At 40.9% G+C, this 17,886-nt stretch overlaps 1 protein-coding gene across 2 annotated transcripts in view; it reads right to left on the minus strand.

Annotated features, from left to right (window-relative positions):
* Window positions 1-280: 280 nt before the first annotated feature.
* The window catches only part of LOC125715586 (F-box only protein 11-like), a 31,006-nt gene continuing 13,400 nt past the window's right edge, over window positions 281-17,886 (minus strand). For both annotated transcript variants that reach the window (XM_048987326.1, XM_048987325.1), the window contains 21 exons: window positions 17,083-17,210; window positions 16,850-16,931; window positions 16,619-16,763; window positions 16,298-16,427; window positions 16,056-16,139; window positions 15,616-15,748; window positions 15,293-15,399; window positions 15,009-15,120; window positions 14,783-14,889; window positions 13,415-13,552; window positions 12,660-12,877; window positions 12,252-12,432; window positions 9,230-9,352; window positions 8,944-9,029; window positions 7,489-7,565; window positions 7,095-7,238; window positions 6,719-6,829; window positions 4,936-5,043; window positions 2,520-2,628; window positions 2,337-2,435; window positions 281-2,052 (listed from right to left, as the gene is read on the minus strand). In XM_048987326.1, coding sequence (XP_048843283.1) covers window positions 1,923-2,052; window positions 2,337-2,435; window positions 2,520-2,628; window positions 4,936-5,043; window positions 6,719-6,829; window positions 7,095-7,238; window positions 7,489-7,565; window positions 8,944-9,029; window positions 9,230-9,352; window positions 12,252-12,432; window positions 12,660-12,877; window positions 13,415-13,552; window positions 14,783-14,889; window positions 15,009-15,120; window positions 15,293-15,399; window positions 15,616-15,748; window positions 16,056-16,139; window positions 16,298-16,427; window positions 16,619-16,763; window positions 16,850-16,931; window positions 17,083-17,190 — 2,532 coding nt within the window. In that variant the 5' untranslated portion in view covers window positions 17,191-17,210 and the 3' untranslated portion in view covers window positions 281-1,922. The remainder of the gene's footprint in view (window positions 2,053-2,336; window positions 2,436-2,519; window positions 2,629-4,935; window positions 5,044-6,718; window positions 6,830-7,094; window positions 7,239-7,488; window positions 7,566-8,943; window positions 9,030-9,229; window positions 9,353-12,251; window positions 12,433-12,659; window positions 12,878-13,414; window positions 13,553-14,782; window positions 14,890-15,008; window positions 15,121-15,292; window positions 15,400-15,615; window positions 15,749-16,055; window positions 16,140-16,297; window positions 16,428-16,618; window positions 16,764-16,849; window positions 16,932-17,082; window positions 17,211-17,886) is intronic.

Genomic DNA, 17,886 nt, shown 5'->3' on the forward strand with positions numbered 1-17,886 from the left:
GCTGCATCAGGGAATGCTCCCCAACCTGGTGCTTGGGCTGCCAGGAAGTCAATTTTTTGATACATTGCTAAGTATGAAGCTTTTCAACATTTTGCATCTCCACAATGCAAAACATGCATTTTTGTGATTTGGGTGCCCGTTTCGCTAAGTTTGCATATGGGGACACTTAGGTTGCTGAAAAATTGAAATTTTGACGTGACAGTTTTTCAACATTCTGTATCCCTGAGAAGCAAAACACATTTACTAGAGCAATTGGATTCATGATCTAAATTTAACAAAAATGACAAGTTTCCTTTTTTTGTAGGAAATTATACCCTTTTAATTCATACTAGCATCTACATAATGGTTGTTGAATACTTCACAATATATTAAATTGAGATGGTATGGTACATGCATACAATCCAAGCTGTATGAGAACCCACAGTCACCAATACACAATGAAAAACAAATAAAATCCCTCAAAAAAAGAAAAAAATAAGCAATGAAACAGTTGAGTGCTGTATAGACAAGCACATCAGCTTTAATACAGCGGGGAGCTATAGGGTTCATCTCCAGCAATGTCTCGTTTCTTATCGAGGAAAAAGGGGGAAAAGTCACAGTCACACGCGAGTGCCACTCACACGAGACATCACTATAAACACTCTCTCGTGATGCTTTGCCAGAAAGTACTCATTTGCTGTGCCTTGCTTGAGCCCCAGGGGTTAAAATAAATGTTTTGAGACATGTATTCCTGTAGATCATTTCAACTAAAACTTCCAGAAATGGCCAGATATCCACAGAGATTAACATTTAGCACACTTCACCCACCATTACCCATGTGAAACGTTTTAACCACCTGACGTGACTTTTTGTGCATTACAAGCCCTAAGTCCCTAGTGTGCCTGAGCACCAATGGGAGACTTAACAGGGTTACCCCAACAGTCATTTCAAGCAGCCTTAACCACATTTAAGTGTATCAACAAAATTGTTTATACCTTAGCAAAAGGTAACACAGCTCAAGAATGCACACTACTCAAAACATTTCTTTTGCTTTTGCAATTAAAGAAAAGGAAAAAAAAAACATTACTTTTAATATATTAACATTGCTGGAGTAAATTTAGCGTTCCTAAATCAAATCTGTGTAATCCATTGATTTCTCTTTCACAGAAAGAACTTAGATACCGGGGCTTGACAAGGTATACAGTAAGCAAAGGGAGTGTTATCAAAATAATAATAATAATAATAATAATAATAATAATAATAATAAGACATTCAAGTACAGTAAGATTTCTGCTTGAAAATACAAAACTATGTGGGAAAGCATTAAAATCATGTGTCAATCAGAATGGCATTAAAAAAAGCTGAAGTGCTAGATCACCTTTTGTTCCTTCACCAAACATTTACCAGCACCACTGCTGTCTAGAAACAGTTGCCAAGGTGGCTGTATGGGCAGCGCCCAGCCTACTGAACAGGATGACATCCCTCTTCAGTGAGAGGGACTATGGCTCCTTGTGTTTCTGGGTACCAGACTGCAGCTAAGCTCCTCCTACAGCAGCATCTCAGATGTTGCACAGAGGCAGTACAGCTGAAGTCACGCCCCCTTACTCTCCATAATCCTGAGTCAACATATTGCTTCTCTTCGACGTTCATTTCTTCTTTTCTTCAAAACGTTTGCATTAACAGAAAAAAAAAGTTTTACATCCACAGACACAGGAAAGCCTTTTAAAGGTTTTCTTTAAATATATAAACTTCTCCATTAGAAGCTGGGTCAGCTTTTGCTTTTCAGTTTTTTAGTATGTTTTTAAAGATTTTATTTCTAGTGTGCATATCTTTCTCCATCATCATACATTAAACATGGAGTCTTTTTAGGTCCAGACTGATCAAAGCATCCATTTGGTGCGTTTAGTCCACGGCCCTTTAAAAGGTAACAGCTGAGGTCAAGCTCAGTTGTGCTGCAATGTATTGGACTCTATAGGAGGGGCAGAGTCATACAGAGTGTCTGTGTCATGTGTGGGCTCTCCAGCAAGTGTGCATGGGTTTGACAATGTCCCTGCTCCACAGTCACAGAAAAACCTATAGTGAAGAGAAAGTTATTAATATCCCTGAATGGAACTATTAAAAGTCACAATGCAGTTAAATTCTTGCACAGTTCAAATGTAACCTATTGACTGTTTATTACAAAGAACTACTAGGCATGAGCAATACAAACTGACAAAATGTCATTTTCATGATTATGAACATATCATCAGTTTGAGTATTCTATCGTGATATAGCCTAAATACTTGTTTCCTTGTGTAATTAACAGTTGCGTACAAGTCTGTTGTTTGTATAATTCTATTTAGTGCAGCTGCACTAACCTGTCGTGCCGAATGAACTCAACATCATGTCCTTGATGGCACTTCTTGATGCAGTTCAGGCAGATGGCATTACGGTCCGTGGTGTTGCATGTGTGACACCTACAAGAGATGAAATGGAGGTTTTGATTGGTTGATATGCTCATCAGATAAAAATGTATGCTGTTGGGGGTTGGGGGCATTTACCTATAAAAATCGTGCATCGGGTAGCTGGTGTAACTGGAAATCTTATACAGGCACTGCCCCCTAGAGACAGCTTTTTCAATGGCATCTTGGTTGTTCATTATCTTGTTATCTGTGGAGGAAAATGCACAGTCAAAACAACTAGAAACTCAAAATGCTAATGTTGGAAATATCCACCAGCAGATGACCTCTGTATGAAACTGTACATGGAACATCTTATAGTCCCTCCTCTTCTTTTCTTTCTAGATTTAAACTCCCATCTGGAGGAAATATCTGGTATTTTTTTAGAAAATCAATGCCCTCTACCTGTCAGTTGGACTCATTTCCTACTTATATGGTTAAATCCTGTTTGCCCTCTCTTTCCTCTCTGGTAACTAACATCATGCATTCCTTCCCTATTGCTGGTCTCATTCCTTTATCTCTCGAAACAGCCATCATAGAAAGAAAGAAACCTGGACTCTTACAACATAAATGTTCTTCCAATCTCAAATTTACCTTTCATCTCTAAAATCACTTGAAAAACTGTCCAGCCTCACACCTACTCTCCTAGTAGGTGGTAGTGTAGTGGATTTAAGCTGAATCTTCAGAGTAGCAACAAGTCTGTGGTCAGAATTCACAAACTAGGCATTTCTGTAGACCCTGCAGTTCTGAAGGAGCTTCCAATGTCTGCCAGCGTGGATGTGATCGATCTCCTTCGCTGCACCACCAGCATTGGAGTACCAAGTCCAATGATGCGGCTCAGGGCAATAGAACCAGGATCCAGCGATGGGCAGCCCCGACCTTTCGCAAAGTCAAGGAACATGGAGCCACTCTCACCCTGGTCTCCAGACCCATGGGGACTGAAACAGTCCTGAGAGCCAGCCCTGTCAGTGCCAGTGGTCACTTTGAAGATGTTACCCATAACCAGAGTGTCACCTCGTGGGCACTCTTCAACCACTAAGTGAAGTTGTGAGTAAAATGTCTCCCTCAATGAGACATCACTTAATGTGATCAGAGCATATACTGAAACAACAGACAAGACACCCAAGGAGTGCCTTAGCCGGAGTCTCATAATACACTCATTGAAAGGAGTGACATCAGACACCATCAGGAGGAGCCGATCTGCTACAGCAATGGCTACTCCCCGAGTATGGCAGCCATCAGTCTGACCAGACCAAAAGTAGGTATACCCACCTACAGCCACTCCCCAGTCTGCGGGACTGTTGCTACCAAAATGCAGAGTTTACGAAGCTTCCCCGACAGCAAAGAAAGATGACAGAGAGAGACAAGATGTTCCATGTGCCCACCCAAATGGGCCACATCAAACTGGGACCCAAGGGCCGCCATGCAGCAGGCAACGCCTCAGCACCACACCAGCCCCAATCCCCAACAGGCCTGACACTTTTAGCTCTCTGACGGTTTCAACTCATCTGGGTATGAGGCTCCTGAAGGCCTCTCCCATCCCCTTCATGGTGCATGCAGCTTTCCTTTGGGTAGCTGCAGCAAAGCTACTCCTGTGGAGAGCAGACGGGTATCGTGCCTGTTTATATCGAGCAGTTGCGAGTTGTTTTATGGTGGCTGGAGTGCAAATCCCGCTACCAACCCCCCAAATATTTTTCCTTGCAAGTAGAAGGATTGCTTTCAGGGCTGGATGCAGTTTAACATCATACCCAGGACATGTTCTTGACACCTTAAAATTTAATAACATTTTTTATAAAATCTTAAAGCTGACAACACTGCTATTCTTGTACCTGCTCTAGTTATAACTGATATTGATTATTGTAATTCTATCCTCTCTGGTCTTCCTCACTACCTCCTCCACAAATTTCAACTGGTTCAGAATGCAGCTACCGCTTGTATCATTACCAGAACCCCTTCTATAGAAAACATCACTCCTGTCATTTAGCATCTTCACTGGCTCCCTGTTAAATATCACACTGAGAAGCAAAATTTTAAAATCACTTTCAAGACAATCGATAATCTGGCACCTCTGTATATCTCTGATCATCTACATATCTCTATTCTTTCAGTCTAGCTAACCAGCCTAACCCTAACCCTAACCCCAACCCCTCATCTCAAACTCTCTACCAAAACTTTTGGAACGTTGATTTTCTTCCTACCTTTAAATCTCACCTTAAAGCACATGCCTGTTCTGTATAGTATTTCAATGTTGTATTAACATTGGTTTTATTGCAACTATTTTTATTATATATATATACATATACATACATACATATACATACATATATATACATATATATATATATATATATATATTATGTGACTGTTCAGTAATGTGTATATAAGGTCCTTGAGTGTCTTGAAAGGCACCTAAATATAAAATGTATTATAATTAAAATCAGGTCTGGTCTTTCAAAAGCCATAAACCTATGGGCACAGAACAGAGAAAGGAGAGGAACAGAGCAGAGTATTCAGTTACCTTTCATTGTCACATTGACACCAGAGGCGAGGAACAAGCCTCCAAAGCGGTTGTTGAAAATTTGATTTCCTTCCAGAGTTGCAGTGGCATGATTGGTGATCTCAATCCCTACAATAAAGAAACAGCAAAGTCTAAAATCTTATACAGTGGCTTGCAAAAGTGTTCAACCCCCTTGAAAGTCATGACAATTGTCTGAAGTATAAAATTTATATACACAATTTTCTCAAAAACACTTTTGAGTACTGTTGAGTACTCTTTTGCTCCAGTATATTTTTCAAGGCCCAAATAGGTCAGTTGTTTTAATATCATTAAAAAAACAAGAAAATCATTATAAATGCTGTTTGCCTAAGTATTCAACCCCTATGCTTTGGAAATTGCAGGTTTACACAAATGACAAATTAATTATAATTGACACCAAAATGAAAGTTAAATATGATTAAGTACTACTTAGTCTTGATGTTTCCCCCCAAATACGAAAAAGGCCCTTTGGAAGGGTAATTGTCTTTCTTGGACAATCACTGCAAAAATTAAGACAAATGAGCATTCTCCTGATGTGACTGAAGTCACTGCAATGCAGAAGGCAGGAAATGGCTACATAAAAATACCGACGAGACTGAATGTCCCGATAAGCATTGTTAGATACATCATCAGAAAGTAGAAGGTTCATCACAGCTCCCAGACCATTACTAGAACAGCAAGATGTCGACTGGTGAGAGAAAGCAACTAAAAATCCACCCACTCTCAGAAGTCTGTAATGCTCTTTGGCTGAAACTGGAGTGAAGGTGCATGGGTCCACAATTTCAAGAGCTCTTCATAAAACAGGCCTCTACAGGAGGGTAGCAAGAAGCCATTCCTTATGAAGATCTACATAATACATATGGCTTTTGCCTCAAAGCATGAGAAAGACCCAGTTAAGATGTGAGAGACTGTTTTAAGGTCAGATGACACCAAAACAGAACTTTTTGCCAGACTTCTAAAAGGTATGTATGGTGCGAAAGTAGCACTGACCATGCCAGAAGAATCACCGTACTTATGGTGTAATATGGTGGTGGCAGCCTCATGCTATGGGGATGATGCTTATGTGCTGGGACTGGGAATCTTCTCATAGTTGAAGGGACAATGAATGGGCACAAATACCACACAGTGTTGCAGAACTTTTTTCAGTCTGCTATGAACTTATGGCTCAGGAGAAGATTCATCTTTCAACATGAAATTGACCCTAAGCATAAGGCCAAAGCGACACGGCTCAAAAAGAGGAAGGTGGATGTTCTGGAATGGAGTCAAGGCCCTGATCTTAACCCTATTGAGAATGTGTGGCACTGTTTGAAAGCTGCTGTCCAGAGTTGCTGTCCCCCCAACCTAGAGCATCTCTATTCATTCTGCCAAGAAGAACGGAGGAGAATCACTCCTGCATGATGCGCAAAAGCAGTACGTACTTCAAAAAAAAATTAAGGCTGAAAACGGTTCTCAACAAAAATTAATGTGTAGAGATTAAATACTTATGCTAAACACTAAACTGTGAGTTTTTCTTCAATTAAATATATACAGAAAATGGTTTAGTTTGACATTTATAAATGGATTGTTATGACATTGTGTGAGTTCACACAAAAATACTGAATGGATAAATATGTGTACAAATCCTTTGTCAGGCAGAAAATTATGATTCAAGGGGCTTAAATACTTCTGCAAGCCACTGTACAAAAAATGTACTAATGAAAGGTTGGAGAGGAGCACAGCTAGACTAAACAGGCAGGTACAATGACATTACAAGGTCGACCCCCACCTGCAGCAAAGCCATCAAATATCCTGTTTTTCCTGAGCACAGGATGACTGTTGGTGCTGATGAGGACACCAGCTTGGGCATTGCGGAAGATGTCGTTCTCCTCCAGCAAACCTGCACAGGTAAGGTGTGGCAGTCGTTCTACTCATAAAACAGGGCTGACTTACAGCTTAAGATTGATTGCTAAAACAGATGATCTGAAAGGCTGTAGGGTGGAGAAAACCCCAGACCATTCATGCCTTTATAATGTCCATCACAGGCAGGGAAACTGACTTTATGTTTACAGAAATAGACTAAACTGATGCGACAGAGAAATATCTCCCATAATGTGATAAAACTGATGGCCTTTTATTATGGATGTAAACAACATTATGCATACCTCGACCACCATTGAATATGCATATTCCACCATCTCTACCATCATGGATCTTGTTCCTGCGAAGTGTAGGGTTGCTGTCTGTCTTTATCCACACACCAGCCATAGCATTGTCAAAGATCTCATTGTCCTCAATGAAACCCAACCCTGAGGACAGAATAGGCAGTGACAGAGGGCAAACTGAAGCCAGCCATACAGCTAGCCATCTTTCTGAAGCAAATGAGAAATTATGCTGAGGTCTCTGAACTGCAGCTTTTGCACTGAAAGTTTGTAAACAACTACCAATTAATAGGGAACAGTTTATAACATTTCCAGAAGGTATCACAGTGACCCAATGGACACTGAGCCAGAAGACCGTGTAACGGTACTGTCGAGAACCTGAATTCCAGCTCCTTACCAGAGTTGTATACCAGAATGCCACCATTCTGCCCCCCCCAGATCTTATTCCGCCGAATCTTGGGGTTGCTACCAGTTCTGCAGGAGAAAAACAGGCAGCAGTGATTCCTTTGTAATTTCTGGACAATGCTACAAATACTGCAGTGTCAGGTTGTGAAACAAAGATGTTTTTAAAAAATAACAATGAATACTTTAATGAATAAATGCACTAGGAAATGCAGCAAATTAAAAAACAAGAAAAAAATCAAAACAATATTTGGTGTGACCACCCTTTGCCTCTAAAACAGCATCAATTCTCTTATGGACACTGCAGTCTAAGGTGTTCGGTTGGCAGGATGTTGTAAGCATTTCGGAGAACTGTCCAGCTCTTCTGCAAACTTGCTTCAGCTTCTGCATGTAATTGTAACTGGCAGATGGATGGATGGATAGATGCAGTATTCATTGTTCTTTTTGTTGATGACAGTTCATTGTAACTTTAGCTATGTATTGGGGCTCAGTGTCATGCTTCAGAATTAATCTGAGATCAGAAAAACTCCTTCCCGATAGTCCTGCATAATGGATGAGAAAATGCCTATATACTTCTCAGTAGTGAAGGAACCATTCATTTTGATCAAACCACCAAATCCATTTGCAACGATTCTGGCACAAATATGCATGAAACCACCATCACTGTGCTTCACTGCTGCTGACAGACACGCATCCATGCAGCCCTTTCTCGTCCTGTGGCAGGCACTGTTACAACAAAACTCAAATTCTGAAATCAGTTCAGAGCACCTGTTGCCATTTTCTACACCCCAGTACTTGTGCTTTTGTGAATAAGAGAGTCATTCAGCTTTTCCCACGTAGGAGACATGGTATTTTGGTCACAACTCATGAGCGAGGCCCAGATCTGAGCTGAGAGCAGTGCTTGACATCTTCTAATGTCAAAGGGCAGTAAGCTTCATGTACATTTGGCCTGCTGCACTCGGCTTCCGCAGCTGGCCCCTGCCTTTCTGCTAACAGCCATGACTGTTTGTGCTTATGCAGAACAGCTTGTCTAGTGTGAGACTTCTGCTGATTCAGGATGTCCACCTTGTGTGTTGTTGCTGTTTGCTCTTGCCAAGGTATAAGACTCGAAGGAACTGCTACCTCTCCTTTTTAGCATGGCCTTCCCTCACCTACTTTTACTTTTGTCATGGTGTAAAATCTGAAGGTTAGACAACTCCTGCCATGGTACAACCCAACCAGTTTGGTTCAAACTACACATTATGTCATTGATTATTAGCTTTTTTTATTTGTATGGTTGTGAACTGGGCTGTCTACAAAGACCTTAATATTTTTTTTAATCTAAAATATACTCGTTCCTATTGACACACTGATGCATAAGATGTAAACTGTCTAAAAAGATTTTTATGAAGCGCACACACACACGCACACACAAATTATATAAAAACCTCCAGTGGCATAGGAAGCTGACCTGATCTGAACACCAGAGTACATGTGATTGTAGATGTCATTGTCTTCTAGAACACCATGCCCATTGTCATAAAAATATACTCCAACCTGTAAAATATAAAATATACAATAAGATGCTCTCCTGCCAATGGAGAGCTGGGATAAAATGAATGTTACAATAATTTATAATTTAGTAAATAAAACAATGCAACATAAACAAGAGATTAATAAAAAAGTAGCAGGTCCCACCCACTTACATCCAACTGAACTGCTAACCCTGAGCCAGAATGAGCACTTTCAGCCATTACCTGCTTTCCGCTGTGTATCCGGTTCCGCCGCAGAACCGGTGTGCTTCCGGTGGTCACCCACACACCCGCCAGGGTGTTACTGTACACTTCATTCTCCTCGATTACACCCTGACCCTTTTCGTGCTGCAAGGTAGAAGCCACACCACATGGTACAGTCAGAATCTCCTCTTCTAACTGGCAGGGTTCTCACTCGAACAATCATTTATTTTTAGCTGCGTTAAACAGAAACAAGAGGTCCCTCCCTGACATCACTGTATTTACATACTCATTCAGAGAGCGTTCACACTCAGAGCTCACACAGCATTCACTTGCACATCATGGCACCATGTGTTAATTCCACATGTTGTTTGTGCAGCTACACGTAGAAATTAATATGCGTATGTGAAACGCAGTACCACCAAAAATCTTGGGGGCAGTATGGTCAACTTATGTTACTGAACTGTTTATATATGGTACAGTTAGTATTAAAGTAGCAACTGATCTATCTATTTTTTTTGAGTGGCCAGAAGATATTAAAAATGCAATATTTTCGGAGGCAAAAGGAAAAAAAAGTATTCCAAGCACTACTGTGTGAGCTGAACAGCAGCTTCAAAATGTACTGGCAGTTTAAGTTTCTTCTGCTTTCTATGGAGAATGCTGCAGCAGTATTACGGAGTCAGCAACTCGCTGTGGACGCAGTGAGTGTACAACATTCATGCCACAACCGTGAACTACGCATTCAAGTATGTGCAGCTGCACCACTGACGTAGTGACAACACACATAGGCATAAGGGTTGCGAGTCGGCCTGTCACAATTATTACATAATCATCTAATTGACATTATGCAAAATATAATTGTGGTCAGCTCAAATAATCAGTAGAATCGTCTCCACTCATATAAAAATAGAAATATGACTGTTCTGTCTCATTCACCTATCACTATTTCCATGTTGTTTTCTACCAGGTAATGCTTGGCTGGCTTTTGTTTAATGACATCATCTCATTGTGTTTCTGAACCAATCCATACCACCTGCCCTATTAGTACCTCGCACATGTGCGCATGTGCGCATGTGCAGCATTAGGCTTCTCAGCAAATGCGGTGCCCCATTTGTACACTTAGTTTCACAACATTTTCATGACCCAGCCTGATCCCGTTAGAGTTTCTTTTCACCACTTCAGGTTCATTTTATGGGCTGCTTGCTCGTGAGTGATCTTCACCAGCCCAGAATATCAGGCAGATATTCCAATTTTGGATTCTTTGTGTTCTCCGTCTGTTTAATACAAGTTCTGCATAGCACTTTCACATGTGTCTGAGTACGTGTTTATGCGTCTCATTATGGAGGGATGACTGTTTATATCCCTGACGGCTGCCACTATTATGCTGCAGCAGAGTCAGCATATTATGGCTACAGGACAAATAACTAAAGAAATGTGTATTATTTTTCTATTCATTTATGATCCCACTGCTTTGGAGTGATATAAGCAGGTGCACATAACTGGTATGCAAGTTAGCATTCACTGTAAAGCGATAAACATGGAAATTTCGTGTTGCAGCAGTGCAAATGCGTATATATTTTATGTGCATTTGTGTTGTAAAGACAAGAAATTACCATGCATTTTAACCTTTATGTGGCTAATCTGTGCTTCTTTAGAAGTATAAAGGTTAACTCACAGTGCACATGCAGTCATTTCTTGTCATGAGAGCATGAATGCATTTAATGAATGCGCATTTAAAGAATGCATACTCGTGTATCAGTTATGTGCATCCGTGGATATAAATATGGCTGAAACTAACACAAAATACACCAAACTTCATATTTCAGTTTAGAGTGAACTAAAGCTATCTGTATACCAAAATTCTGTGTCACTGGATAGCAGAAATTTCAACTGATGAAAATATGAACTAACTTTTCAGATATTGGATATTTAGATAATAGTACTGACCAAAAAAAAACTGGAAATAGACAACCGGAGTGAACACTTAAATAAAATGGATTTTTTTTTTTTTTTTTGGTTTGGTTTGGTTAAGTCAACGGAATCATTAGCGCCGATAGTCTGTAGCATGTTTCACAAAGCCGGCTTTCTTGCTTAACCAGATAACTTGTCTGATATAAGGTACTGCATAGTTTAAATTAATTTTATTCTCATTCACTTACATTTACCCCAGACTACCTTAATTCCAATAAGTAATTCAGCTAAGTTTGCTGTAAATGTAAACGATACGATTTGCCATGGGGGCGGCATGGTGGTGCAGTGGTTAGTACTTTTGCCTCACACCTCTGGGACCCGGGTTCAAGTCTCCGCCAGGGTTACATGTATGTGGAGTTTGCATGTTCTCTCCATGTCGTCGTGGGGTTTCCTCAGGGTACTCCGGTTTCCCCCTCACAGTCCAAAAACATGCTGAGGCTAATTGAAGTTGCCAAATTGCCCGTAGGTGTGTATGTGTGAGTGAATGGTGTGTGAGTGTGCCCTGTGATGGGCTGGCCCCCCATCCTGGGTTGTTCCCTGCCTCATGCCCATTGCTTCTGGGATAGGCTCTGGACCCCCGCGACCCAGTAGGATAAGCAGTTTGGAAAATGGATGGATGGATGGATGATTTGCCATAAAATGGCAGGATGAACAAATAGGGCAGGGCAGACGTGTGAAGTAAAATTGGGCAGGTGGTTTGGGATCAGGAAGAGATAATAGCAACTGTCTATTGCCAGGCATTTAACATTAAAAAATTTTTTTCCTTTCTTATTTAACTTATTTGTTAATGTTACATCAGGTCTCTACAATTTTTGTTTAAAGCTTAAAAGGCAAATGCATTTTTTATTTCTTTGCAAGGTGTATATGCAATATTCAACTATTATTAGGCTAACTCTAGGCTGATAGTGTTATAAAATAAACAGAAAAAACAAATCATTAATCGCAATTATTTTTATGACAATTAACTAAAATTTCACGATGGTGACTGTCCCAGGGGGGAGCATGAAGTACAAAGCAGCCCTAAGAGTTGCATGTGTGACTAAGGATACACATGGGAATGAGGAAATTTCCATACTACATAGATGCCTCCATGCTGCCCATCATGGATTTTGTTCTGTCGAACGATAGGGCAGCTGTTGGTCCGGATCTGGATCCCTGCCAAGGCGTTGCCGTGGATGTCGTTCCCTTCGATGAGGCCCCGCCCATCTCCAAATATGTAAACACCACCTTGGTTGCCATTGTAGATGGCATTTCCCCTGAATGCACAAGACAGAGAACAACTGCATGAGACACATATATCAATACCAAAGTGTATTGTAGGTGTTTTCATGTTTATGGTACCAGGCTTCCATTGGAGTAGTCCAGACAAAACAACCAAATCAGTTCAAAACAGTTAGGATAGTAGTACCATTCATGCGATAAAATGAAGAAAAGACTGGATAGAGGAATCCCAATAAACGGATGTATAAATAAAGATGCTAACCTGATAGTGGGGTCACTGTTAGATGTGATCCAGACTCCAGCAAAGTTATTCGCATAGATCTTATTGTCGATGAACTGGCCACGACCCTTTTCATGCACATAGATGCCCCCTGTCTGTCCATGGTGGATCTCACAGCGCACCACTGTGGGGTTTGCGTAAGCCTTCACCTCAAAGCCAGCGATACGATTCCGGTGGATGTTGCAGCTCTCGAAGTAGCCCTGCAGAGAACACACAGCACACACCAAAATGTACAACAGTGTCAAGCAAAAATCCTATGAACCAGGTAAAAGTATAAACACCTGACTTTTAGGTTTAGAGAGATTTATCTAAACAGGCATAGCTCATGTTATTTTCCCACATCAAGCAGCTTGACTGTATACACTAGATAGAGACCCTTGGTTTTGAAAGCATGATGTTTAGCAATCACAAAAAGTACCCTAAGATTATGGGATGAAACAGGAGCACCCCAAAGAATTGTGCATAACATGCAAACTCCAACAAGAATGGGGGTGAGATTCAAACCCCCAGCTCTGAAGCTGTGGCAACAGACACCTGCTTAGCCACCAAACTCTCTCAAGAAAATTTACTTATTCAAAAGCTATTAAGAAGTTAATTGTAGAAGATACCAGCATTCCCCACAGCAGGCATCCACAATTCTAATCCTGGTAGACTCAAGAATGTTGTTCTGTCTAATGTTAAAAATCCTGTAACCACAATGTGACAGAAAACAAATGCAACGAAGCCAGTGCATTTACCATGCCATGGTCGAAGGTGAACACTCCAACATCCCTTCCATGATGAATGTGGTTTCGTCGGATGATGGGGTTGCCATGGTTTTTCACCCAGATGCCTGCCAGAGCATTGTTGGAGATCTCATTGTCCTCATATACACCCTGGAAACAGATGTGGTGGGGGGGGGGGAACACTGATTAGGAACAGAGACATGCAACTTCATAGCACTAATTTCCTGCAGGGCATAAAGATGCACTGTGTAACTGTTCTCCAATCATTATTAGCCAATGGTGGCTTATTTTTATAAGGCAGATTCAGTTGGAAAAGAAATTGAAAGAAAGAAAGACAAAGAAAGAAAGTTACTTATTCATTGTTACCTTAGATGACTCAAAGATGTGGGGATACTATTATAAGGGATAGCTCAAGGTGGGCACACGCTTTGCCTGACACCTGAATCCAAAGTGCAATGTAATATACTATTTATCACCTATAAAGCCTTAAATACACTTGTACAAATTCACCTTGCAGATCTGCTTTTTCAAAATGATCCTAATTTCTTTTTATAAAATGCTAATTATTTACCTTCACCAAACATTTATAGCCAAAACAACAACAGAGCCAAATACAGAACTCCTGATTTAAGGAATAATTTTCAGATTATTACATTTCTGAAGCACTAATCACAGGTGATCACCAAAACTAGCGGTTCCATTTCTGGTTTAATTTTTGTGGTACACCTTCTGCCTCCCATCGTTTTACTATGTTGCCATTGTTAAGTTACTTCTGCATTACACTTGGTTGGCTACACTACCACATACAACACAGTACTCATGTTCTCTTTACTCCTATACTTTCTGCCTTGTGCTTGGGAACAGTCCAATCACCAGAACATTATTGCGTACCCCAAGTAGCCACTCAGACCCAGAATATAAAAACATCTTCATTAACTAAATGTTATACAGCTTTTATTACTGTATTATTGCTTTTTATGTAGTAACAGTCACTTATGTCCACTGGCATTCTCAGCATTGACAGGAAATGATAGAATCAAAGACTACATCAATGTTACTCCCAAAGCATTACAGCATTACAGCAATGTTACTGCCAAGTTTTGAGAGATTCATCGTACATGTTGTAATTTGGCACAGCCAAATTTCTGTGCATGTTCCCCTCCCTGGGGAAGTGTGTTGCTCAGTCTGTGGAAGCTCAGGAAGTGTTTGTGTCTGTGACTGGAAGGTCACCGGTTGAAAACCAAGGGTCACCAGAGTGATTTTAGCATTGGGCGCTTAAGTAAGGTCCTTAACTGCATTGACTTTGATTAAAAGCATGTGCTATATGACAACCAAGTACAATGTGCACGCCGTGTCTCTTTGAGGCGAAGTATGTCATGCCTGTGCATAGTCTGTGATGTAAAGTCCCACGTTCTCACAGTCGCTGATGTTGCAGTGCTTGATAGTGGGACAGGCGCCCTGACCACTTACACATACTGCGGAACCCACTGTTGAAAGAGAACAGAGAACATTAGCTGAAACATCTGAACTATTATGCTTATGGGAAATCTGTAATTAACTTTTAAAAAAAGAAAAATGAGTCAGATGGATGTACAGACTGCCATACCTGTACATGTGCTCCGTATGACACAGTAATCTATAATTGGGCTGCAGTTTACAGTGATCTCTAAACAGTGGTGGGCATTGTGGTGTTGGGCAGACTTGTCATCAGGGTTGAACTATCGGAAACAAACACAAATACAGACCAACAAACTTCCAGTATTATTTATTTATTTTTAATTAAAGGTGCATACTACAAATAAAGTTCTAAATCCTAAACAGGGACATAATATCTGTACTAAAGAGAAGATGGAAGATGAAATGAGTCTGAACAGGACAACAGGCACCCACCCTAATAGTCATGTAGCCCACATAGGCATCCTCAGATCCTTCCATGAATACGAATGTGGAGTCCCGGGTGTTCTCAATAATCACCTTATCCGCTACCTTCCCAGGTGCTAAAGGGTTTGTAATAAAAAGGGCAGAAATTCTTTGGGTCACAAAAAGAGTGAGGGGAAAGATATTTTACGTGAGCATAACACAATCTAGCCTACAAAGAGCAGATTTGAAATGGTTCTTTATACAGTTTCATCTTTCATCATACATGAAAAACAAGCTATACCAGCAAACACACAACCATAACCACTCAGCAGAAACTCCACAAGTTAACATACCAGCGCCAATCATGGTAATGGGTGACTCGATGTAGATCCACTCGTCATTGTAAATCCCAGAGTGGACAAATATAAGCCCCTCAAAATGAGCTTCCTGTACGCCACCAAGAGCATCTTCGATGGTGTCGTAGTACTGAAGGGACATTAGCATCAGCATAATGGAGTGTGGAGAGGAAGAGAGCCTTTAAAAATGTAGAAAGTTCATATTTTCCCATATACCAATGAGTAGCACTACTTTCCATAACCAGATTAACTATAATTTTCATCAACGGTTATGTGTTTCCAGAGAGACCAATTCAGGATCTATCAAAATAAGGGCTTTTGAGAAAAGATTTGTCTAAGAGACCATGACAATAAAATGGGAAAATTCAATAAAATCATGAGATTTGCTCAATAAATAATGAAGAAAACAAGATTCTGTGATGGAGATATAGTCTTACCAACATGTTCTCCCGTCCTTTGTACCTGGCAGGGTTGCTGTAGAAATGCTCAGCAAAGCCAGGCTTCACATGAGCTCCCTTGCACTGCAAACAAGTTAAGAAGAAACACCCTCAGAGTGTAAGGTAATGCAGCACCTGGGTGGACAGATTATATGTAACGACACCGAGGGTACTCAGACAAATTAATCAGGTAAAACTGCTACAGGGAAAGGTACATGAGCTTGCACACAGGAGACACACACCAGCTGCTGAAAGCTCTCTTTCCAGGGGTTTGACTGCTCATACTCCTCAGGATTGATCTGGTAGAACTTTCCAGGCTCAGGGTGCATCATGGGGCGTGTGTACTCAAATACCTCCATGTAAAGTCTCTTCCTATGAAATGGAGACAGAACATATGGATCAGATGAACTCCACTCAAGGTCACACAAAAAGCTCTCTATATACAATTCACTACATATATACATTAACAACAGCTAAAGAAACAAAGACAATTTAATGTAGCAAATTATCCATGGCCCTCAAAATCCACGACTGGGGTGGAAGGTGGCATGAGGCTGGCTCACCAGAGGATGGGGTCATTGGCCAGTTCACTGAAGCGCTTGCACACACGTGCTGCCTGACAGAGGTCCTGCTCCAACAGGTAGGAGAAGATCTTCAGGACCACCTCATCGGGCAGCTTCTCCTGGAGGTACTGCTCAGCTGGAGCAGCTGATGGGGAACAGACCAGACATTTTTATTAAATCAATTTTACCACCAGCCCAGAAACCAAGGACCACTCATTAGCCGGCACTAACCTGGCAGATCCAGAGATTTCCCTGAGATCCGGGGCCTCTTGGCTCGAGGCCCAAAGGTTTCTGTGGCTGAAGTAGAGGCTCCCTGCAAAGAGAAGCAGTGGTGAAGGGAGATGATCACATCCTACCATAACTGAAGAACTGGGAATCAGTGGGGACAGTAACTGTACACTGCTGACCTATACAAATACAATAAAACAGCAGGTCAACAGAAGCAAAGGCAGATAACAACCAACCTCCATGGGGCTCTTTCCTGGGCAAGCAGTCCGCTTGGACAACAGGGACTTTCTTCGTAGTTGATAGGGACTATTTTGAGCTCCAGGACCAGATTCTTCAGCAACCATGTCTGCAGGAACTTCATCATCTATGGCCAGAAAAAAACGTACAGACCGTCAGTGTGGCAGTTTCAAAGTTCTGTGTAGTTGTAATAATAAATGGTGAGATTTCCAGACTGCCAATTGCACTAGGACTTTGTCAATGTGCAATATTAATATTGATACTGCATGTTGTGCACATGAACGTGTCACATCGCATGAACCAGAACAGTCAGCTATGCCGAGGTTAGGCATTATTGCCATAGTATCCAGACATTATATAACTTTATATATTTAAGTAACATTACTATGCAATACAGTAGCACTATTTTGAAATATCGCTGATAACATCTGTTCAGTACGTGGGGGGGGGGGTGCGGAACACAAATAATATATCGATATAATAATAAATATATAATATTATATAGATAATAATCGATATGTTGCTAAAACATTTTCACTATCATAGGTAAGGCTGTCACGATCACACCACGATCATGTCCCGATGTAATTGTGATTATATGGTGCATGTGCAATCATCACCAGGGTATTAGATGACAGGTGAAACGTTTGCCCAGACGCCACCGTTCTGGTACTATACGGACATTTACTTACACCCGCAGTTTGGTAAGCAGATTAGTGGTGTCCCTAAAATATTAACGAGATGCATATTGTGATGCCCAAAAGTTAGTGATCTGTATACATTTGCCATATTCTTATGTTTAA

Source organism: Brienomyrus brachyistius, chromosome 20 (assembly GCF_023856365.1).
Source record: "Brienomyrus brachyistius isolate T26 chromosome 20, BBRACH_0.4, whole genome shotgun sequence".
Lineage (NCBI taxonomy): Eukaryota > Metazoa > Chordata > Actinopteri > Osteoglossiformes > Mormyridae > Brienomyrus > Brienomyrus brachyistius.